This window comes from Geotrypetes seraphini, chromosome 6 (assembly GCF_902459505.1).
Source record: "Geotrypetes seraphini chromosome 6, aGeoSer1.1, whole genome shotgun sequence".
In the NCBI taxonomy this organism is placed as follows: Eukaryota; Metazoa; Chordata; class Amphibia; order Gymnophiona; family Dermophiidae; genus Geotrypetes; species Geotrypetes seraphini.
Genome location: NC_047089.1, coordinates 12,988,622 through 13,009,381, shown reverse-complemented (window position 1 = coordinate 13,009,381; position 20,760 = coordinate 12,988,622). Strand labels below are relative to the sequence as shown.

General features: G+C 45.7%; 1 protein-coding gene across 1 annotated transcript in view; it reads right to left on the bottom strand.

The window, feature by feature from the left end:
- GDPD5 (glycerophosphodiester phosphodiesterase domain containing 5) overlaps positions 1-20,760 on the bottom strand; it is a 358,608-nt gene that overhangs the window by 103,198 nt on the left and 234,650 nt on the right. The window contains exon 3 of the mRNA XM_033950424.1: positions 14,246-14,349. Within this exon, the coding sequence (XP_033806315.1) occupies positions 14,246-14,349 (104 nt within the window). The remainder of the gene's footprint in view (positions 1-14,245; positions 14,350-20,760) is intronic.

Here is a 20,760-nt window from a genome sequence, read left to right as displayed (position 1 = left end):
TGGTGATGTGTGTGTGTGTATTTGGGGTTTTAACATTTTGGGACCCTGGATGTGTGTTGTAGTGTTTGTGCTTTATTATCTTTACTAGTTGATTATTAACTTCTTCGGATCCAATCAGTGGGCGCACAATTCATGAGGATCCAGCGCATTCATCCTCCTCCTGCATCCCAGTCGTTTCTTTAGATGATTCAGGCATCTTCAAGGTGATGAGTAGAAAAGTTGTAATGGAGAGCTGTAGAAAATCCGACCGATGGGAACGGGCGGAAACTAAAGACTGGGGATTAGGGGGAAGCAGGGGGAAATGGGTAGGGCTCGGGCATGCCCAGTGGGGCCCGGGCACTGCACGTGCTCAGAGAGAGAAAAAAATAAAATAAAAAAATCTCTCTGAGCTATTGGAGAGCTTATCCGCAAATTGGGAGCTGTTGGGACAACACCCATATGTGACTGACTCATCCTGCTTGTCCTAGGAGAATTATTTTTACCAATGAATTTTTGGATTGGCACTTTATATATATATATATACACTTTTATAGTTTGATTATTTAGTGTTCAGCTTGGCCTTTGTATATCTGCTTAGGCAATGTTATTTACTTTACTATGATAGGAATTTTTGCACTTGCACTTTATATCAGCATGTTAATAATTTTCTCAGGGCTTTTTTAAGGTTTTTTATATACATGATATTTATTCAGTAAGACCTACGTATTAATTCACAAATGTCAATGTATTTATTCATCAAAAAATTTAACATGATGTGTGATTAATCTACTAATTTATTATTTCATCAATTTTCTCTTTCATTCCCACCCCACACACTTTACCTTATTTATTTTGTGCTGGTCTAGTCTTTAGGGAATTGTATGTTGTTTGTATGCCTTCATTCCCCTTTTTCCTGAGTGCTAAGTCTGGAATTTTTCATTTGGGAGTATCATTATTTTCACAGGTGATGAATTTTGTTATGGACTATATGATGTATGAGGCAACTCTCATTTAGACTGATGTCTGGTGCTGGTCACCTTTGAGACTTTGCCTGAGCCAGAGGTTTACGTTATCCGCGATGGGCTCATACTGATGTCCACTACTTTAAACCCTGCTTCCTCCCATTGAACAATTGTTTTGTCACACTTACTACTTTAGGTTTAAGGCGTTTTAGCCAATTTCTCAGTAGTATCTCTCTATAATATGTTATATAACATGTGTATATTCTGAGTCCCATAAATTCTTTCACTCTATTTTTAAAGAAAAGTCTCAAAATCCAGTTCTTATCCATTGTTAGAGCTAAAGTTGCCACTAATGTTGCAGGAGTAGCCATTTCTTTATCTGATAATTCCAATAATGCCAATACATCTATTGGACCTTGGCTGTCTTCCTGTTGTTAAATTTGATTTTTCTTGGGTAGGTAGTACACCTGTGTAAATGGAGGTAATGAACCCTCAGGAACTTCCAATATTTCCACCAGGTATCGTTTTAACATCTCACGCGGAGTAATTGTTGTAATTCGTGGAAAATTAATCAATCTGATATTATTGCCTCTTGAAAAATTTTCAAATGGTTCAATCTTCCTTCTTAAATCCACATTGTCCTTAATTAAAGTTTCTTGAAGCTGTTTGGAAGATTTTAATTCATTTTTGATGCTATCTAAAGATATATTAGAGTCAGCAATATCTTGTTTTATTAAGGTAATTTCTTTTTCTTGATCTTTTATTTTCCCCTCCACTTGCACTTGTTGAACATTTATTGTTTTCACCATATTAGCCACCAGGTCCCACAAGGCATCTAAAGTAACTTCTTGGGGCTTAACTATGGTAGGAAATTGCAAATGAGTATTCAAAAGTTTTTGCTCACCAGTCGACCGCTCTCCTCCACTTCCCTCAGCCTGAGTGGGTCCAGATTCAGCTGTTACAACAACCCCGTCCATATTCAGGCTCTCCTGCAAAGCCTGTGAGCCTGAATCGGCCTCCTCAACACAGCTCCACGCAGCCTCCAGGGGAGAGCCCATCCCGACTTCCGGTAGGCTCTCAACCTCTGGGGAGTTGGTTGCTCGGGGGTGCAAGGGAGGAGGTCTAACGTCGGGACTTAACGTGGTCTCCAAACTTCGGTGAGACACCTCCATTCCGTTTGCCTGGAGTGTCTCTAACTGCGATCCTCCCCGACGACATCATGGTGCCCTGGATTCGCCGAAACAGCGCTTCAATGTTGCCGGAGGTAGGTGTTCCGGAGCGCAGGGAGGCTCCACCAGTGCTCCTTCCCCTTCTTTTCGGCATAGCGAAGAAACAAAATAGAGCTCGAAAAGGGGAGCTCAGTAATTATCAGCTTCAGCGTCTGTTCGGCGACCTGCATCAGCGGCCATCTTGGATCGACCCCCACATGTGTATATTCTATTTTAGTTGAAAATGTGATGAAGGGTAGGTGGATGGGTGGGGGTTATTACACTATTAGATTTTATGTGTTAGATATTATAGTGCTATATTGGAATTACTTGTATGATGTATTTTTGTGCACTTGTTTTGATTTGAAAATGAATAAAGATTAAAAAAAAAAAAAAAAAACTGCCCTGACCCCAAAAAAATCATAGAACAGGGTTCCTTCTTAGCAGCCTGTATTATTTGAAAACAACAATTTAAAAAAAAAAACCTTAAGTATAAACAAGTTAAATATTAATGAGGTGGAAAAGTTGCCAAAAAGCACACATCGCATTGGTTTGAACGAGTTGGACGGATTACAGGCTGTATTTCAAGCAAATGTTGCATTATTTATTTATTTAATTCAATTTCCATTCCGTTGTCCGCAACGAGCTCTGAAATTTTAAAGTAACCTCAGCTGTTTACCACCTCAATATTGACTCATCCGGTTCCAAGGGGCTTTCATCATTTTATGAAGCGTGCACTATTGTTGGGGAAAAAGTCTATCTTGGTTCATTGGCTTACAGCAGGGGTGTCCAACCTTTTGGCTTCCCTGGGCCGCACTGGCCGAAAAAAAATTTTCTGGGGCCGCAGAAATGCGCAAATACTGCAGCAGGACAGAGGAGGGGCAGCCCCGGGGCAGCAGAGGAAAACATTGCATTGCCCTCGACTGGGGCCGCACAAAATACTTCATGGGGCCGCAGGTTGGACACCCCTGGCTTACAGCATTTCCTCCTACCTTATCGCAATGGAGATCCTTGATGGTTTCTCAACTGCAGATGGAATGCTTGGATATTTCTGACATGGTTTCTGCTAGGGGACGTCACTTGCAATTAATTTGGGAGCATTTTGGGGCCTCTTTAACCGGGCATGTTTGATGTATGGGGATTGCTTCTTTGTCTTCCTTGTGGTGCTTACTCTCATGCTGCTCCATGTTTACTTATTTTTTGGGGGGGAGGGGGGGAAGGGTTCTTTTTTTTGGGGGGGGGGTACACTTTGGTTTGTGTTCTGGTGCTTTTTATGTTTTTGGCTTGCCTATTGATCTTTATCTAATTTTGTATATATAGGTAATTACCATGGTAAGCACACTATGTATATTTCTGGAAGAATGTCACACCCATCTTCAAGAAGGGCTCAAGGGGGGACCCGGGGAACTACAGGCCAGTGAGCTTGACCTCGGTCCCGGGAAAAATGATGGAAGCATTGATTAAGGACAGTATCTGTGAACACATAGAAAACAATGGACAGCTAAAGTCGAGCCAGCACGGCTTCTGCAAGGGTAGGTCATGCCTCATAAACTTATTGTACTTCTTTGAGGGGGTAAACAGACAGGTGGATAAAGGGGAATCCATTGACATCATTTACCTTGACTTTCAAAAAGCCTTTGACAAGGTACCGCACGAAAGACTGCTTAAAAAGCTGTGGAGACACGGGGTGCAAGGGGAGGTCCACCGATGGATCAAAAACTGGCTGGCAGACAGAAAACAGAGGGTTGGAGTGAAGGGCCATTACTCAGACTGGCATGGGGTCACGAGCGGAGTTCCGCAGGGGTCGGTGCTGGGACCGCTCCTGTTTAATATATTTATTAATGACCTGGAGGCGGGAACAAATTGCGAAGTTATTAAATTTGCGGATGACACCAAACTCTACCGCAGGGTTGAAACCATGGAAGACTGCGAAGATCTGCAAAGGGACCTAACGACGCTAGAAGAATGGGCCAAAAAAATGGCAAATGAACTTTAACGTAGGGAAATGCAAGGTCATGCATATAGGGAAAAAGAACCCGATGTTCAGCTACAAAATGGGAGGATCACTGCTAGGGGTAAGTAACCTTGAAAGAGACCTGGGAGTGATGGTGGACACGTCTTTGAAGGCGTCGGCACAGTGCGCCACAGCCTCAAGAAAAGCAAACAAGATGTTGGGTATCATTAAGAAGGGTATCACGACCAGGACAAAGGAGGTCATCCTGCCACTGTATCGTGCAATGGTGCGACCGCATCTGGAGTACTGTGTCCAGTATTGGTCACCGTACCTCAAAAAGGACATGGCGGTACTTGAGGGAGTCCAGAGAAGAGCAACTAAACTGATAAGAGGTATGGAAAACCTCTCATATACTGACAGACTAAAAAAGCTGGGGCTGTTCTCCCTGGAAAAGCGGAGACTTAGAGGAGACATGATAGAAACCTTCAAGATCCTGAAGGGCATAGAGAAGGTAGACAGGGACAGATTTTTCAGATTACGGGGAACCACAAGTACAAGGGGGCACTCGGAGAAATTGAAACGGGACAGGTTTAGAACAAATGCTAGGAAGTTCTTTTTCACCCAGAGGGTGGTGGACACATGGAACGCGCTTCCGGAGGCTGTGATAGGCCGGAGCACGTTACAAGGCTTCAAAGAAGGTTTGGATAGGTTCCTAGAGGATAAAGGAATTGAAGGGTACAGATAAGAGTAGCGGTAGGTTATAGGGATAGTCTGAGACCATTGCTCAGGCAATGGGCCTGATGGGCCGCCACGGGAGCGGACCGCTGGGCGAGATGGACCTCTGGTCTGCCTCAGCGGAGGCAACTTCTTATGTTCTTATGTTCTTAAGTTGGGGTGGGGGGGGGTGGAAATTGAAAATTGTTTGGGTTTACTATTTGCTGTCTTTACTATGCTCTTTAATGAACTACAGATATTTGTGTTAATTTTGGTTGTTTTTGATTGTTCAATAAAAAATGATTTAAACATAAAAGTAACCTAAAATGCCTGCTTTTTAAAGACGCCTTTAACTGATCTTACTTACGCACCTATTTTCTCATTAATTAAATCATTTCCCTTCCCTATTGTACTTTCCTTCTTTGTATTCTTTTTTTTAAAAAAATTGTAGTTCTCCCATTTTTTCCCAATGTTTTCATGTTACTAGTATGTTTGTAATGTTTGTTTATGTTTATTATCTAAAATGTTTTGTTCCCCAGCTATTTTAAATTATTATGTACAACGCTTTGTACCTTTGGATATGCGTTTAATCAAAATTTAATAAACTATGAAACGGGTTACAGAATTATGATTTACAGAAGCATCGGTTTTAAGTGACACTAGTGTTTTAGTCCGTTACATTAACGGGTGCTAGAGTAGATGTCTGTCTGTCTGTCTGTTTGTTTGTTTTTTTATTTGTCTCTCTCTCCTTGGATGCTGTCATTCTTTCTGTCTGTGTCTTTCCCTGGCCCCCTGCCTGTCTATCTTTATTTCTAACTCTATCCTCTTCCCTCAATCCTGCATGTGCCCTTTTTTCTTTCTCCTCCCCACTTCCTTCCAACGTCTGCTCCCCCTGTCCTCCACACTTCCATTCAGTGTCTGTCTCTCTCTCTCTACCCCTTCCATCTACTATTCACTCTCTGTCTTGCCCCTTCCATTCACTGCCCTCTCTTCTCTTTTCATCCAGTGTCCGCCCTCTCTCTCTCTGTTCCATATGGCCTCTCTCCATCTCCTCCTTTCTTTTCCCTTGGACTGGCATACCTTCCTCCTTCCCTCCATGCCCTGCCATCTCTTCTTCCCTCCAAGCCATTCTGTCCCCCTCTGCTCCCTTTCCTCCTTGAACTACTTCATGGGGCAGCAGCAGCATTCACAATTCATTGCTGTTGCTGGCTTCAGGTCTTCCTCTCTGGCCGGTCCTGTCTTCATGAAAACAGGAAGTAGGCCAGAGATTAAGGCTTGAAGCCGGCAACAGCAGCAAATTGTAAACGCTGCTGATGCCTGAAGCACCCAAGGCAGACACTTCTCTCCCCTTCCAGCCCAACCCCCGCTGACTCTACGACTCTCCCAGCAAGATGACTTTAAGCACAAACCTCCCTCCAGCGTTGGCAGCCGCAGCACGCTAAACAGGCTGCTTCGCGGCTATCTCCTGCCATTGATGGCGTCATCAGTGACGCGGCAGAGGGACTCAACTGCAGGAGAAAGCCGCGAAGCAGCCTGTTTAGCGTGCTGCGGCTGCCAACGCTGGAGGGAGGTTTGTGCCGGTATGTGCAGAAGCGGTATGTCCCTCCCCCTCCAGTACCTGTGCAGCACTTTACACGGCGCATCCTTGGCCACAGCGCTCGAGTGTGGGCCCTAACCGCGCATCCGCTCTCCTGCCTGCCACGGACCTACGGATCATGGAACACGCAGGCGGGAGTGCGCATGCGTGGCTAGCGTTTTATTATATAGGATGGGAGCCCTGTGTCAGCGAGACGCAGTTCAGTGTCGGGCTGGACGTGGTTAAGAACGGTCATGTACGGAAATGATAAGTTGAGCTTGGAAGATTCATTTCAAAGATCGAGCATTGACAGCTAAGACGGTACTTTGTTTACAGGGCGATATTAAGTAATTTTAGGTGGTAGGGTTGGGTATACATTGGTGGGGGTCTCCTCTCGAACACATTTACTGTTGGAGTGATTTTATGAGATAATTTATACATTCATGAAAATAAAAGTTGTAATAATAAATATATTATTTTGATAAAACTGTTGAGTAATATTTGAATGTAAGTTTGGTATTAGCTTTCTCCTAGGACAAGCAGGATGAGTCAGCCACATATGGGTGTTGTCCCAACAGCTCCCAATTTGCGGAAACTAAAGACTGACTATCCTGCTGTCCACAGAGAACCTACGTTACAGGTAAGTAACTACACTTTTTTTTTGATGTAAGTAGCAGCTTATGAGCTCAGCTAATAATATTTTGAGTGTAAGTACCCTGAGGAGTATTAGATGTACAGTGGTACCTTGGTTTGCGAGCATAATTCATTCCAGAAGTATGCTCGTAATCCAGAGCGCTCACATATCAAAGCGAATTTGCCCATAGGAAACTCGGACGATTCATTCCACATCCCCAAAACTGGCCGGTGTGAGAGAGAAGTTGTGCGCGTAAGATGTGGTACTGCGGCTCCTTTAACAGTGCAAGCCAGAGAGACGGAGCAGTGGCAGAGGAGCGCCGTGAGTAGCCGCTGCTTTCAGAAATCCGTGAGGGGGGAGGGCGCCTCACTCACCCCCAAAGTGACACCGGGGTTCCTTGCTCTTCTTCGCTACAGGCTATTAGGGGTTTCTGGAGGGGAGGGGGACGTGTGTGGTGCGCCTGTGACGTGCTTGTGCGTGACCCACGCATACGCGCTCGTTTAGCGAGTTACAAATTAAGAAAGTGTTTTGCTCGTCTTGCAAACCACGTTGCTCGCTATCCAAGGTTTGACTGCATATTCATTGGTGAGGCCCCATCTGGAATACTGCGTACAATTCTGGAGGCCTCATTATCGCAAGGATGTACTGCGGCTTGAGTCAGTCCAGCGAATGGCCACCCGGATGGTCTCGGGACTCAAGGATCTCCCGTACGAGGAACGGCTGGATAAATTACGGCTATACTCACTCGAGGAACGCAGAGAGAGGGGAGACACGATCGAGACGTTCAAATACCTCACGGGCCGTATCGAGGTAGAAGAAGATATCTTCTTTTTCAAAGGTCCGACGGCGACAAGAGGACATCCATGGAAAATCAGGGGCGGGAAATTGCACGGCGACACCAGGAAATACTTTTTCACCGAAAGAGTGGTTGATCGCTGGACTAGACTTCCACTTCAGGTGATCGAGGCAAGCAGCGTGCCTGATTTTAAGAAGAAATGGGATCGTCACGTGGGATCCCTGCACAGAGCTAAATAGGGGAGGGTCATTAGGGTGGGCAGACTAGATGGGCCGCGGCCCTTATCTGCCGTCTTTTTCTATGTTTCTATGTTTCTATACTGTTAAAACCCGACTGGCTTACTGAGCCCCCAGGAAAGGTTGGGGAACCTTTTTTTCTAATAGATACACATTCTGCTCTGTGGAACTGGCTGTGCAGATAAGATTTCCATAGCAACGCTGCCATTAAAACTTTTTTTTTAAATATATATTTTCTCATTACACTGTCACTTCCTCAGGAGCGAAAAGCTAGACCGTGTCAGCAGAGGTGAGAGTATCCCACAGTCTATCATACTGAATGCCACTAGAAGACGTGAAAGTGATGAATGGCCTCTGGAAGGTGGACGGTTCGGCTCCAGCTGAAGCACCAAAAAAATAAGAGCCTGCTTTAATGATCGAGGAAATGAACAACTTTGTTTCAAAATTAGTTTCTGAACACCTCCAAGACCAGCAAAATGAAATTATAGAATTCCGTAACTAAAAATTGAGAGCAACACCATTCAACTATTTTAGGTCGGTAACAATGCCATCATCTACATTAAAAAAAACTTTTGGACAAATGAAGTGCCCCCCCACCCTCATCTTTTCACAGCATGCACCATTTGAAAGGAAACTCTGCAGTAAGAGGGCATAGAGTAGAGTCGGTGCAACGGATGGCCACCAGGATGGTCTCGAGGCTCAAGGATCTATCGTACGAGGAAAGGCTGAAAAATTTGCGGCTGTACTCACTCGAGGAACATAGGGAGAGAGGAGACATGATCGAGATGTTTAAGTATATTACTGGCCGTATCGAGATGGAAGAAGAGATTCTCTTTCTCAAAGGACCCTCAGCCACAAGAGGGCATCCGCTCAAACTCAGGGGCGGGAAATTTCATGGCAACACCAGGAAATATTTCTTCACCGAGAGAGTGGTTGATCCTTGGAACAAGCTCCCGGTGCAGGTGATCGAGGCAAACTTTAAGAGCAAATGGGATGCCCATGTGGGATCCCTTAGAGGGTTAAGCCAAAGAGTGGGATCCCTAGGATAGTAGACTTGGGGGTGGGTCAGTAGAGTGGGCAGACCTGATGGGCTATGGCCCTTATCTGCCGTCATCTTCTATGTTTCTATGTTTCTATGTAGGATGAAGTTAGGTGATAGGCTCCGGAGTAATCTAAGGAAATACTTTTTCACAGAAAGGGTGGTAGATGCATGGAACTGTCTCCCGGAAGAGCTGGTGGAGACAGACACTGTTTCTGAATTCAAAAGGGCCTGGGATAGGCACGTGGGATCTCTCGGAGAGAGAAAGAGATGATGGTTACTGTGGATGGGCAGCCTGGATGGGCCATTTGGCCTTTATCTGTCGTCATGTTACTTTGTTTCTATAAAATAAAAAATAAAAATAACACAAGCAGAATCCCAGACAAATCAAAAATATCACCAAAAGGTATTCACTCTATTTAACCCACTATCTGAGACTGATTAAGGCAGGGTCCTAATACAGAGAAAAGACCTCAGTGTTCCCTAAGAATAAACTCGGGAAACTACTATGACACATCCTTGGTCATAGAAAAACTCCGTAAGAGTGCAATAAATATTTAAATATATTAAAAAAGAACCCTGCACTTATCTCAATATTATCCTCAGGTGTGGGAAAGATCACCGCTGCTCGATGGAACACATTTTCCCAGTGCAGAGATTCAGCGTAATGAAAATCTTGTAACTACCATCTTATAACTTTGTTTCTATAACCATAAAGCTCTATGACCTCACAATGCAGGTGTAAAGAGCCTTAGCCTATAGGAAGAAGAGATGCAAATGTTAAGAGCCTTAGCCAAATGAGAGATGAGGAGATGGTGGATGCTGCGGATGGGCCATTTGGCCTTTGTCTGCCATCATGTTTCTATGTTTCTATAACCATAAAGCTCTATGACCTCACAATGCAGGTGTAAAGAGCCTTAGCCTATAGGAAGAGGAGATGTAAATATTAACAGCCTTAGCCAATGGGGAGAGGAGGAGATAGTGGATGCTGCGGATGGGTCATTTGGCCTTTATCTGCCATCATGTTTCTATAACCATAAAGCTCTATGACCTCACAATGCAGGTGGAAAGAGCCTTAGCCTATAGGAAGAGGAGATGCAAATGTTAAGAGCCTTAGCCAATAGGGAGAGGAGGAGATGGTGGATGCTGCGGATGGGCCATTTGGCCTTTGTCTGCCATCATGTTTCTATGTTTACCTGCATGAAGAAGAGACTGGCATTAGGGCCAGGGAGTGAAAGTGAACACAGAGATTCTGTGCATGCAACTTCAAGAAGGGTGCAATGTCCTTATGTTAACATGCACTGGCTACATCTGTGAAGAAAACCTCAAAATTTCCCCCTGAAAATTAAGATTGCACACCAGCAAGCTCTAGAGACAAAGAAAATTGCTCTCTGCAAGCGGTTCACCTTTCCCCAGGAAAAGTCAGTTAGACTTATTTGTTTGGACAGCAGCTGCCAGAGTCCTAGACACAACCCTGACACAAAACCAGAGCTGAACTGGCTGGTAGCGCTCATTACCAAGATGAACATAAGAACATAAGAAGCGCCATCTCCGGAACAGACCCTAGGTCCATCAAGTCCGGCGATCCACACGCGCGGAGGCCCCGCCAGGTGTACCCTGGCATAGTTTTGGTCCCCATGTCGCTCCAAGCTTCTCGTAAAGAGAAGTGCATCTAGCAACCTAGCTCATCACCTAGCAACCACCCCACCCAATCAACATGTTCATAAGGGAATAAAACCATACAAAATAAATACCCCCCTCCTGCCCTCCCTCCCCCTGGACGTGCATGTATTATACCAGCAGGAATAAAGAAAAAAAGACAACTATAACGAATCCACAAAAGATGTCAATGGGCCCCAAATTAACTTGAATTTCTTAGTATGCCCCAGCATATCCGCATTCATCTTTTCATACCTATAGCTTAAGCATAAGTTTGCCCACCAAAAAGTAAAGCTAAGGTGATCCCAGTTCTTCCAATTACGAGTAACCATTTGCATCGCTATCCCGGTCATAATAAGGAACAGCCGACATTTATATCTTTCCAATGAGGTCTTAAGATGTAATATCATCCCACATATGACAACCTCAAATAGACAAACCCCAAATAGAGCACTAATAAGTTTTGAGAAATTTATTACAAACCCCCCCCCAAAAAAAAAAAAATATCTCCCCAGTTACAAAAGCAACAGGGCTATTGTCAGGTGAAGCAATTTTAAAAGGTAGTTTTTTAGGCAAGATTTGAATACAGCTAGAGAGGGGACATGACACACCAGTTCAGGGAGGTCATTCTCAGCACACAGTGCAGCGAGATGCAAACCAGGAGTCGAGAGTTGGTCATGGAGGTGGGAAGAGAGTTAATGTTGGATAGAGGGAGGAGGGAAGGGAGAAGGAAAAAAGGAAGGAGGGAAGGGAGAAAGAAAAAAGGAAGGAGGGAAGGGAGAAAGAAAAAAGGAAGGAAACAGCTGGCAGGGAGATTACAGGAGGGGAAGGGGGTCAGGGTGGAATGGAGAGATCAGATGAGGGAAAGGGGAGAGAGAGGAATGAGAAAGTAGAGAGACATTGATGCTGGAAAGAGGGTCAGTAGAGAAATGAGAGAGGGATAAAGATGCTAGATCTGGTGTTGGAGAGAGAAAAATGAAGAAGGCAGTGAAGCTGGAATGAATGATGTAAAAAGGAGAGAGGAGGCAAAGGCTGGATAGACAGGGGAGAGGGGCATAGAAAGAACTCAGATACATATGGAAGGGGGAGAGAGCAGACATTGAATGGAACGCGCAGATGCTGGATTGAAGAGACAGGGCAGATGCTGGAAGGAAAAGAGTGAAAAGAAGATGAAAGCAGAAACCAGATACAACAAAAGGTAGAAAAAAATAATTTTATTTCTATTTTGTCATTAGAATATATTAGATTTGAAATATAGCACAGCACAGCACAGCAGTTTGCTGTGCAAATGAAGAAGGGAGCAGAGCTGAAGCCCTTATAGTGACTTTCAAAGAGGCATCGTGCATCAGCAATATTTGAGGGACACCAGTCAGACTGACGAATTCTGAAGCCGTGAAAGTTCAGTGGGACAACTTTAAAGAGCAGGTTGCAGTGGTGACAGGTCAAAATTGCGCAAGACCATCGCGCGCAGACAAAAACGCGCAAACAACTCAGCGCCATGACCATGGCGCTCACAGCCAATTGCGCTAAAAACAATTGCGCGCAACTATATCTCCACGCAAGACAATTGAGCGCAGCGACAACTGAGTGCGTCCGCGCGCGATTATCTTGCGCGCAATTGTCTATGAACCGGTTGCAGTAGTCTAATAATTGTTGAAAGAAACAAAAATGTTTTACACTAGTGGAAGCACTTCTCTAGTTAGACAGTGGCTAGCACAATCCAGGTTACTGCATGGTAATCTCCTCCTCGTGCACACACTCTCGTCATTACAGATCCACAGCCAACTCGAGCTTGATTGAACGAGGTTGGAGGTGAAAGGGTCAGTGGAAGGAGGGGGTGAATAAGTAGCATAGTTGGAGGAGGGAGGGAGTGAATAAATATTGGAAATGAAAAACACCTTTGGAAATTTTGTGTTGTCCATAAGTATACAGGCAGTCCCCAGGTTAAGAACATCCAACTTACTTTGGACTTGTACTTACGAACCAGGGACCTGCTTCTCCCTTCCTGTTCCAATGCACCCCTCTTCCTCCCATCCTGTCCCCATGTGCCCCTCTTCCTCCCTTCCATATCCCAACGAGCTCCTCATTGCCCTTCCCTCCCTCTGTTCTATGACCCAAATTCGTGCCTCCCTCCTGTGGGTGTTTACCTCCTCTGGCCGGCCGCACTTCTCTTCACAGAGCCACGAGCAGCGGCTCCTGCACGCTGCCTGAGGCTGACCCAGAAGCCTTCCCTCTGATGATCCAAGTTACATACAAATTCAACTTAAGAACGATTTCTAAAATGTAACCTGTTCTTAACCCGGGGACTGCCTGTACCTGGTTACCATATTTGAGTATACAAAATAAACTGGCACTTAACCTTTCTAAAACTACAGGTGTCCTCTTCCCCACCTCTACAGATGAACATCTCTGTGCTCCCATTAACATGGTTTCCTCTCCTATTCAAATGGACAACACAGTTAAACTTCTTGGCGTTATCCTCGATAAAGATCTTACATTCCATCAGCAAATCAGTGCCGTAACAAAAAAATGCTTTCACAAACTACGACTCATCCACTCCATCTCTTCTCGATTCGCCCTCAATTAATATACTGATCCATTCCCTTGTTATATCGACCCTAGACTACAGTAACGCTCTGTACCAAGGAAAACCCAGAAAGAAATTTGTCTTGTCCAATTAATACAAAACACAGCGGTGAAACTAATCAACCATGCAAAAATATTCGATCACATCACCCCTCTCCTCCGCAAAGCACACTGGCTGCCCATCACACATCGCCTTACCTATAAAAATACTACCTCTTGCCTTCTAAACAAAACACTCCCACCAACCAGTTTTCGTTGATAAACTTCTAATTCTTGTATGCATCTTGTAGGACTCTTTGATCTAGTAATCAAAATCTATTCACCATCCCATCGATAAGAGAACTCTTCCACGACACTACCCGCACATCCGTCTTCTCTGTTCCTGCTCCCACCCTGTGGAATGTCCTTCCTGCCAACCTTCGATTAGAAAACACTTTAGATAAATTTAAAATCAAACTCGAAACCTTCCTTTTTATAGATGCCCTGACTTCAACGACAATTGTTCCTCTTTTGCGGAACTTGACAATCAAAATGCTTCTTTTGAAGCGACCCCCTCCCTACCCAAATGTACTTCCCTCTTCCACTTTCCTCCCTTTATTTTTATTTTCCATCTCGATGTATTTAATAATTTTCCTCTCCCCATTTTTTTCCCTTTCGTATCATGGACGTCAATGCGTAAGTGCTTCCCTCCTTTTAGCTTAGACATGTTTTTATTTCTATTTTTCTATTCTATTTTATTGTTAACCGTTTAGATACCTGTATGATAAAAGGTATATCAAAAATAAAGAAACTTGAAACTTCCTAAAAGCACTTGTGTAACGTATACCACAGATCTTCTCCTCTCCCCTACCATTAAGCGCTTCTTCGCCTAGTTTCTTGACGGCAACCAAGGACTTACTCACCAGTTGAACTCATCGTAGTCATTGTGAACGCTCCACCAGAAATAAAGCCAGCCCAGGGTCAGAAGGAAGGTGACCGTTAGAATCAGGAACCAGAACCGCTCCCACTGTGGAGACATTAAAAAAAAAACCAAACGATTGAGGTTAACTCTTCGGTCTGAAGTGAGCATTTCCACAGCTCCTCACTACTACTGGCCCTTAAGAGCTAGGAAAGGCATCATAAGATTACTGTTTTTAGCATATAGTCAAATATATTTTATTGAGCAAATAGAACTGCAACAAAACAGAGGTAACAAATACAAATCAGCTCAACATTTTTGAAAATAACTCCCCCATCCCGCCCCAAACAATCCCAACCCCCCCCCCCAGGTCCTCCATCCAAATACACAGTACCAAGAATATAGCAAAGAAATAGGTATGCCATTCTATACAAAATAAATCACAAAACAAAATCAACAATTAAGCACCCGGCTACGAGCCACAGGAGTCAAGGTAGTCCAAAAAAGTTCCCAAGTACGCTGAAAGATGCGGCCTGGGAGAGAAGAGAGATCCTTCACATCCCTCCTTTCCCACATCAGGAGAGTTATCATACGGCAACGCCACAAGGAATAGTCCGGAGCATCAGCCTCAAGCCATTTCAGCAAAATACATTTCAGGGCAATCAGGATAGTCCACTTGAGGAAAGCTGCAGCACCCTTGGTCCGAGGGAAGTAGTGGGGACCAGCAGTGGCGTACCTAGGGGGGGGCGGGGGGGGCGGGCCGCCCCGGGTACCAGCCCTGAGGGGGTGTTCCCGGCCTTGCCGCTCAGTCCCCCCCCACGCCCGAAGGACCGCTCGCCCCACTGACCTTCCAGCACACCTATGAAGCAGCCCGCAGCAGGATTGCGACGTCAGCAATCCCTCAGCTGCTTGGGCGCTGCTTCCTGCGCCGCGGTCCCGTTCCTCCTCTGACGTCAGAGGAGGGGGCGGGACCGCGGCGCAGGAAGCAGCGCCCAAGCAGCTGAGGGATTGCTGACGTCGCAATCCTGCTGCGGGCTGCTTCATAGGTGTGCTGGAAGGTCAGTGGGGCGAGCGGTCCTTCGGGCGTGGGGGGGGGGGGCAGTAGCTTAAGGTAGCCCGGCGCAGGAAGCAGCTCCTAAGCAGCGCAAAGATAGCTGACGTCGCGATCCTGCTGCGGCTGCTTCATAGGTAGTGCGGGGAGGCCAGGGGGGCGAATGGTCCTTTGGGGTGGGTCGGGGCATCAGGCCTTCAGGGTGGGGCGGGCAGGCAGACTTTCAAGGGGGAGGGGGGTGACAGGCAGGCAGGCAGGCCTTCAAGGGGGGGTGCAGGTCTTCGGGGGGGGGGTGCAGACCTTCAAGGGGGTGCAGGCCTTCAAGGGGGGGACAGGCAGGCAGGCCTTCAAGGGGGGGACAGGCCTACAAGGGAGTGGGACAGGCCTTCAAGGGGGTGCAGGCCTTTGGGGGGGTGCCAACCTTCAAGGGGGGGTGCAGGCCTTCAAGGGGGGGGACAGGCCTTCAAGGGGGGACAAGCAGGCAGGCCTTCAAGGGGGGGACAGGCCTACAAGGGGGTGGGACAGGCCTTCAAGGGGGTGCAGGCCTTTGGGGGGGTGCCAACCTTCAAGGGGGGGTGCAGGCCTTCAAGGGGGGGGACAGGCCTTCAAGGGGGGACAAGCAGGCAGGCCTTCAAGGGGGGGACAGGCCTACAAGGGGGTGGGACAGGCCTTCAAGGGGGTGCAGGCCTTTGGGGGGGTGCCAACCTTCAAGGGGGGGTGCAGGCCTTCAAGGGGGGGTGCAGGCCTTCAAGGGGGGGTGCAGGCCTTCAAGGGGGGGTCAGGCCTTCAAGGGGGGGGGACAGGCCTTCGGGGGTGCAGGCCTTCGGGGTGGGTGCAGGCATTCGGGGTGGGTGCAGGCCTTCGGGATGGGTGCAGGCCTTCAGGGGGGGACAGACCTTCGGGTGGGGGGTACAATCCTTCGGGGAGGGTGCAGGCCTTCAGGGGTGGGGTTTAGGCGTTCAGAGGGGGACAGACCTTCGGGTGGGAGGTAAAGTCCTTCGGGGGGTGCAGGTCTTCAGGGGTGGGGTGTAGCCCTTCTGAGGGGGGACAGACCTTCGGGGGAGGGGGGTCCTGGTGTAAAAGTACACAGAGGGAGAGAGGGAAGGGGGGGGTTCAAAGATATGTGCATATGCCAGACTTTGGGGGTTAGAAATAATGGGTCTAAAAACAGAGGAGTGGGAGAGAGATGGTGCATAATGGGATTTAGGGAGGGAAGGAACAGAAAGGGAGAGAACTTGGAAACAGGGGATGGTGTGGAGGGGGGATAGAGATACTGGATAGGAGGATAGTTGGGAACAGAAAGGGAGAGATGGTGGATCCTGGGGTGGTGGGGAGTTGAGAAAAGGTGAATCTGTGGATGGAGACAAAAAAAAGGAAAGATGCCAGATCTCCGGGAGAGGGAAGGGAAACGGAAGGGGAGAACAGAGATGGCAGACGGATGGTTAGCACAGAGAAAGGAGACCCTGGCAAGCAAGACAACAAGAGCCTGGGACCAACAAGATTTGAATATTGATCAGAGAACAAAAGGTAGAAAAAATAATTTTATTTTCTGTTTTGTGATTACAATATGTTAGATTTGAAAAGTGTACATGAGACAGCTTGAAAAGGGAACTTTTCTATTTTTGTGAATGGCAAGGCTGAGTTCAGTTAAAATATATGCTTTATAAGAAAATATAATAATGTGTTTTATAAAGTTTATAAGCATTGCTGGCAGGTGAGGTGAGGTGAGGTGAGGTGTTCCTAGTGTTGGTGGTGGTGGTAGCATGTCAGTGTGTTGAGAGGAAGAGGTAGTCTGGGAAATTCTGCTGAGCAAACTCTGGGCCCATTTCCACCCCCAGTTAGTCCACTCCACTCAACTGGTTCACACACTGAGTGGGTCTTTGGGTGTTATTTCTGGGTAGTTGTTTTAGAATCTCTTCCAGTGGTTTGTCAGTATCTCCTTCTGGTCCAAGGAAGGAAACTTTGTCAACCTTAGCATTGACCTTCAGAATATGTTTGTAACAGCGCTGCTTGTGTGGCATTAGGCTATGTAGTGATCGAAAGAAAAAAACAGACCTTTGCACATTTTTGCACTATATGGTGGGTGTATGAGGAGATTCATTTCCTGCACAGTTAAGTCCATGTGAAGTTACCTTGTGCTGTATTTGACATCTAGCAAGGTCTCTGTTTGGAAGGAAAGATCTAAGCTTAAAAATGAAGTGGCCAGAAGTTATGTTAAAAGTAGATAGCGTAGCTGGTTTTAAGAAAGGTTTGGACAAATTCCTGGAGGAAAAGTCCATTGTCTGTTATTAAGACATGGGGGAAGTGTCTGCTTGCCCTGGTTCGGTAGCATGGAATGTTGCTACTCTTTGGGTTTTGACCAGGTATTAGTATCCTGGATTGGCTACCATGAGAATGGGCTACTGGGCATGATGGACCATTGGTGTGACCCAGTTAGGCTATTCTTATGTTATGTTCTCATCTGTAGGGGCCTTTGTTTTCACTTCTTATTTTAATGTATTTTTTTCCTGGGAACTTATCAGTGTTTTTTTTATAATGGGAACAAAAATGGAAGAGAATTAATGTGTGTGGAATGGGGGGTAAATAATTTCTTCAGCTAAATAATTCAATCCACTTCAAACAGACATAGGAGAACTTGTGCACCATTCACACACCCTCCAACCAAAAACGTCAAAAGAAAAAAACTGTTCGACAACCTCCTAGCCATTCGAGCTGCAACACTTGACCCCCAACTCTACAACCTATTGACCTCGACCACAAACTACAAAACCTTAAAAAAAGAAATAAAAACCCTTCTATTAAAAAAACACATAAAACCAAACTAACATAATCAGAACTGTCCCAAGCATCACCTGCAACTACTCCATATGTACTTCTGATGTCATGACAATTCAGACATAATTTATGTTATGTTATGTTTGGAATAATGGTTACATAAATGAGGTTCAATAAAAGAAAATTTTCTGTGGGAGCATTTGTTGGAACTTCTGTTATCCTGATTTCTTCTATCTGTGGGCTTTCTTTAGCTAACCTACTTATCTGGGGCTTTCCACTTCTGCAGCTGCCCTTTTCACGGTCCACTTTGCGCTTGCACTCTCTGGGGAGGGGGGGTTGGGTCTGGGCTTGGTGGGGTAGGTGTGTCTGGTAGTTTTGTCTGGGTGGTGGCTGGGTGTTTCTTGGGTGCTTGTTGTGCGGATTGGTGTGTCTGGTGAGCGGTCTGGGTGTTGTTGCTTGTGGGGGTTTTTTTCATTATAAAATATGGCTGAGGGTCTAGTCCGGCTTATTATTCTTGTGGGTTCTGGGGTGGGATTTGTTTGCTTGCCCCAAGTTTTGGCCTTTTGTTGTGTATTGCTATGCCTCTCATTGGCAATTTTCTCTTGGGAGAGGCTTGTTCATGCTTGTTGTTGCTGTTACTCTCATTCTGTGTTCTTTTTGATAATGTATAAGTTTCTGTACAGACCATGGTTGCTTGTCTGGACCTTTTGCCATTCTCAATAAAAATACTTTGAAAAAAAAAAAAAAAAAAAAAAAAGAAAATTTTCACTGCCTGTTTCTATTCTGACCATTTATTCCATTTCATGGTTATTGCAAAAAAAAAAAAAAAAAAATTTTACATGAGGGGGGGGGGGGTGTCAAAAAATGATGGGCCCCGGGTGCCACATACCCTAGGTACGCCACTGGGGACCAGTTCCAATTAAGAGCAAGGGGGAACATCGAATAGTAATATTCCAAATGCTCACCACAAATACAAAAATTTCAGTCCAAAAGGCTTGAACAGAGGGGCAAGACAGAACATGTGGCCCAAGCCCGCTTCCACTGTTTTTAGCATATAATACTCCACTTTCTATTTTCCTGCATTATTTTAGGGAAATCTTTACCTTTCCCAAAATGACAGATGTGGCTCTATTTCGGACAGAGCTCTCTCCCACCGATTTCCAGGGGATTGTCTGCTACTGACCTTCAGTTAAGCACTAAGAAAACCCAATTCCACAATTCAAAAAGCTGCCAGAATTCGCCTGTGCCCAGCGCCAGGATTTGAATGCAAACAGGCTGGTGACAAGTGACAGCATTAACACACCAAATTCCACAGAAAAAGACATTTCGGGCACCTAGGTGAAAAGTCCCAAAAGGTATCTATGTTATAAAGGCAACACAGGCACTTTTGTGCCTTTATAAAACACCTCACAGACCCTGTCCCGACAGTTCACAGAGAAGTTTTTTTTTTTTTTTTAATGCTGTTCTCTGGCTTATTTTCGAGAATTCAAACCAACATAAGAAAAATGTTTTAACTGAATATCATATATCTTATGAATAAATGACATAACCCACCCCCCACCCCCTTTTACAAAACCGTAGCACGGTTTCTGGCACCAGCCGCGAGAGTAACAGCTCCGAGGCTCATAGAATTCCTCTGAGTGTCAGAGCTGTTGCCACTGTGGCCAGCGCTACAAACCGCGCTATGGTTTTGTATAAAGGGGGGTTAATTGGGGCTGCATTTTGACTATAATGTATTTATTATTTCATTTCTTTGTTTCCTACTGTAGTTTCTTGTGACTCTGGACACGTCATTTAATCTTCCACTCCCCAAAATAAGTACCTGTATATAATATGTAAACCCCTTTGAGTCTAACCACAGAAAGTTGGTATATCAAATCCCATCCCCCCCTTCCCTCCCTCTCTCCTACCCCCAGATCCAACATCTCTCCCTTCCCTCTCTCTCCTCTTTCTCCGGTTCATTAGCTCTCTTTCTTTCTTGGAGTATATTACCTCTCTCTCACCCTCCCACCCATTGTCCAACACATCTCCCTCCCTCCCCCTCCATTAGCAGCAACACAAACGTGGTGGCGAGCAGCATTAAGCTCTTCTTGTGGCCGCTGGAACTCGCTGCTTCGGCATCGACCGGTGGCCCCCCTCCAATTTTGCTCACCAGTCTGCAGTTCACTCTCCTGGTCCATTTGCTTTGACTGTCCCGAGATTCAAGGAGTGGGGACTGCCTCTTATGAACACCCCTTGTGTTGTTTTGTGAATGACGACAATAACGAAATGGGCGTACAAGACGATCATTTAGGGAAGAAAGGGCTTGCATGGAACTAGCAAACTGGACAGGGAGGATAATAAAGTGTCAATATTCAAAGCGATTTCATTGGGCAGGAGAGGCTCCTACCTGGTTAAACCGCCTGTGCGGGATAATCTGCTGTTATCCATTAGCACTTAACTCTATATTGCCACTGAATATCAATGCTAACAACCTTAAGCCAAAGCTGGCTATTCATTGAGTGGTCTTAGTCTTAGTGGTTTCAGTTTCTGGCAACTAGAGCTGCTATTCTGATGTCATAATGCCTCATTCCACCAATGCCTGAGAGCCTTCACTCTGATGTCATAATGCCTCATTCCACCAATGCCTGAGAGCCTTCACTCTGATGTCATAATGCCTCATTCCACCAATGCCTGAGAGCCTTCACTCTGAT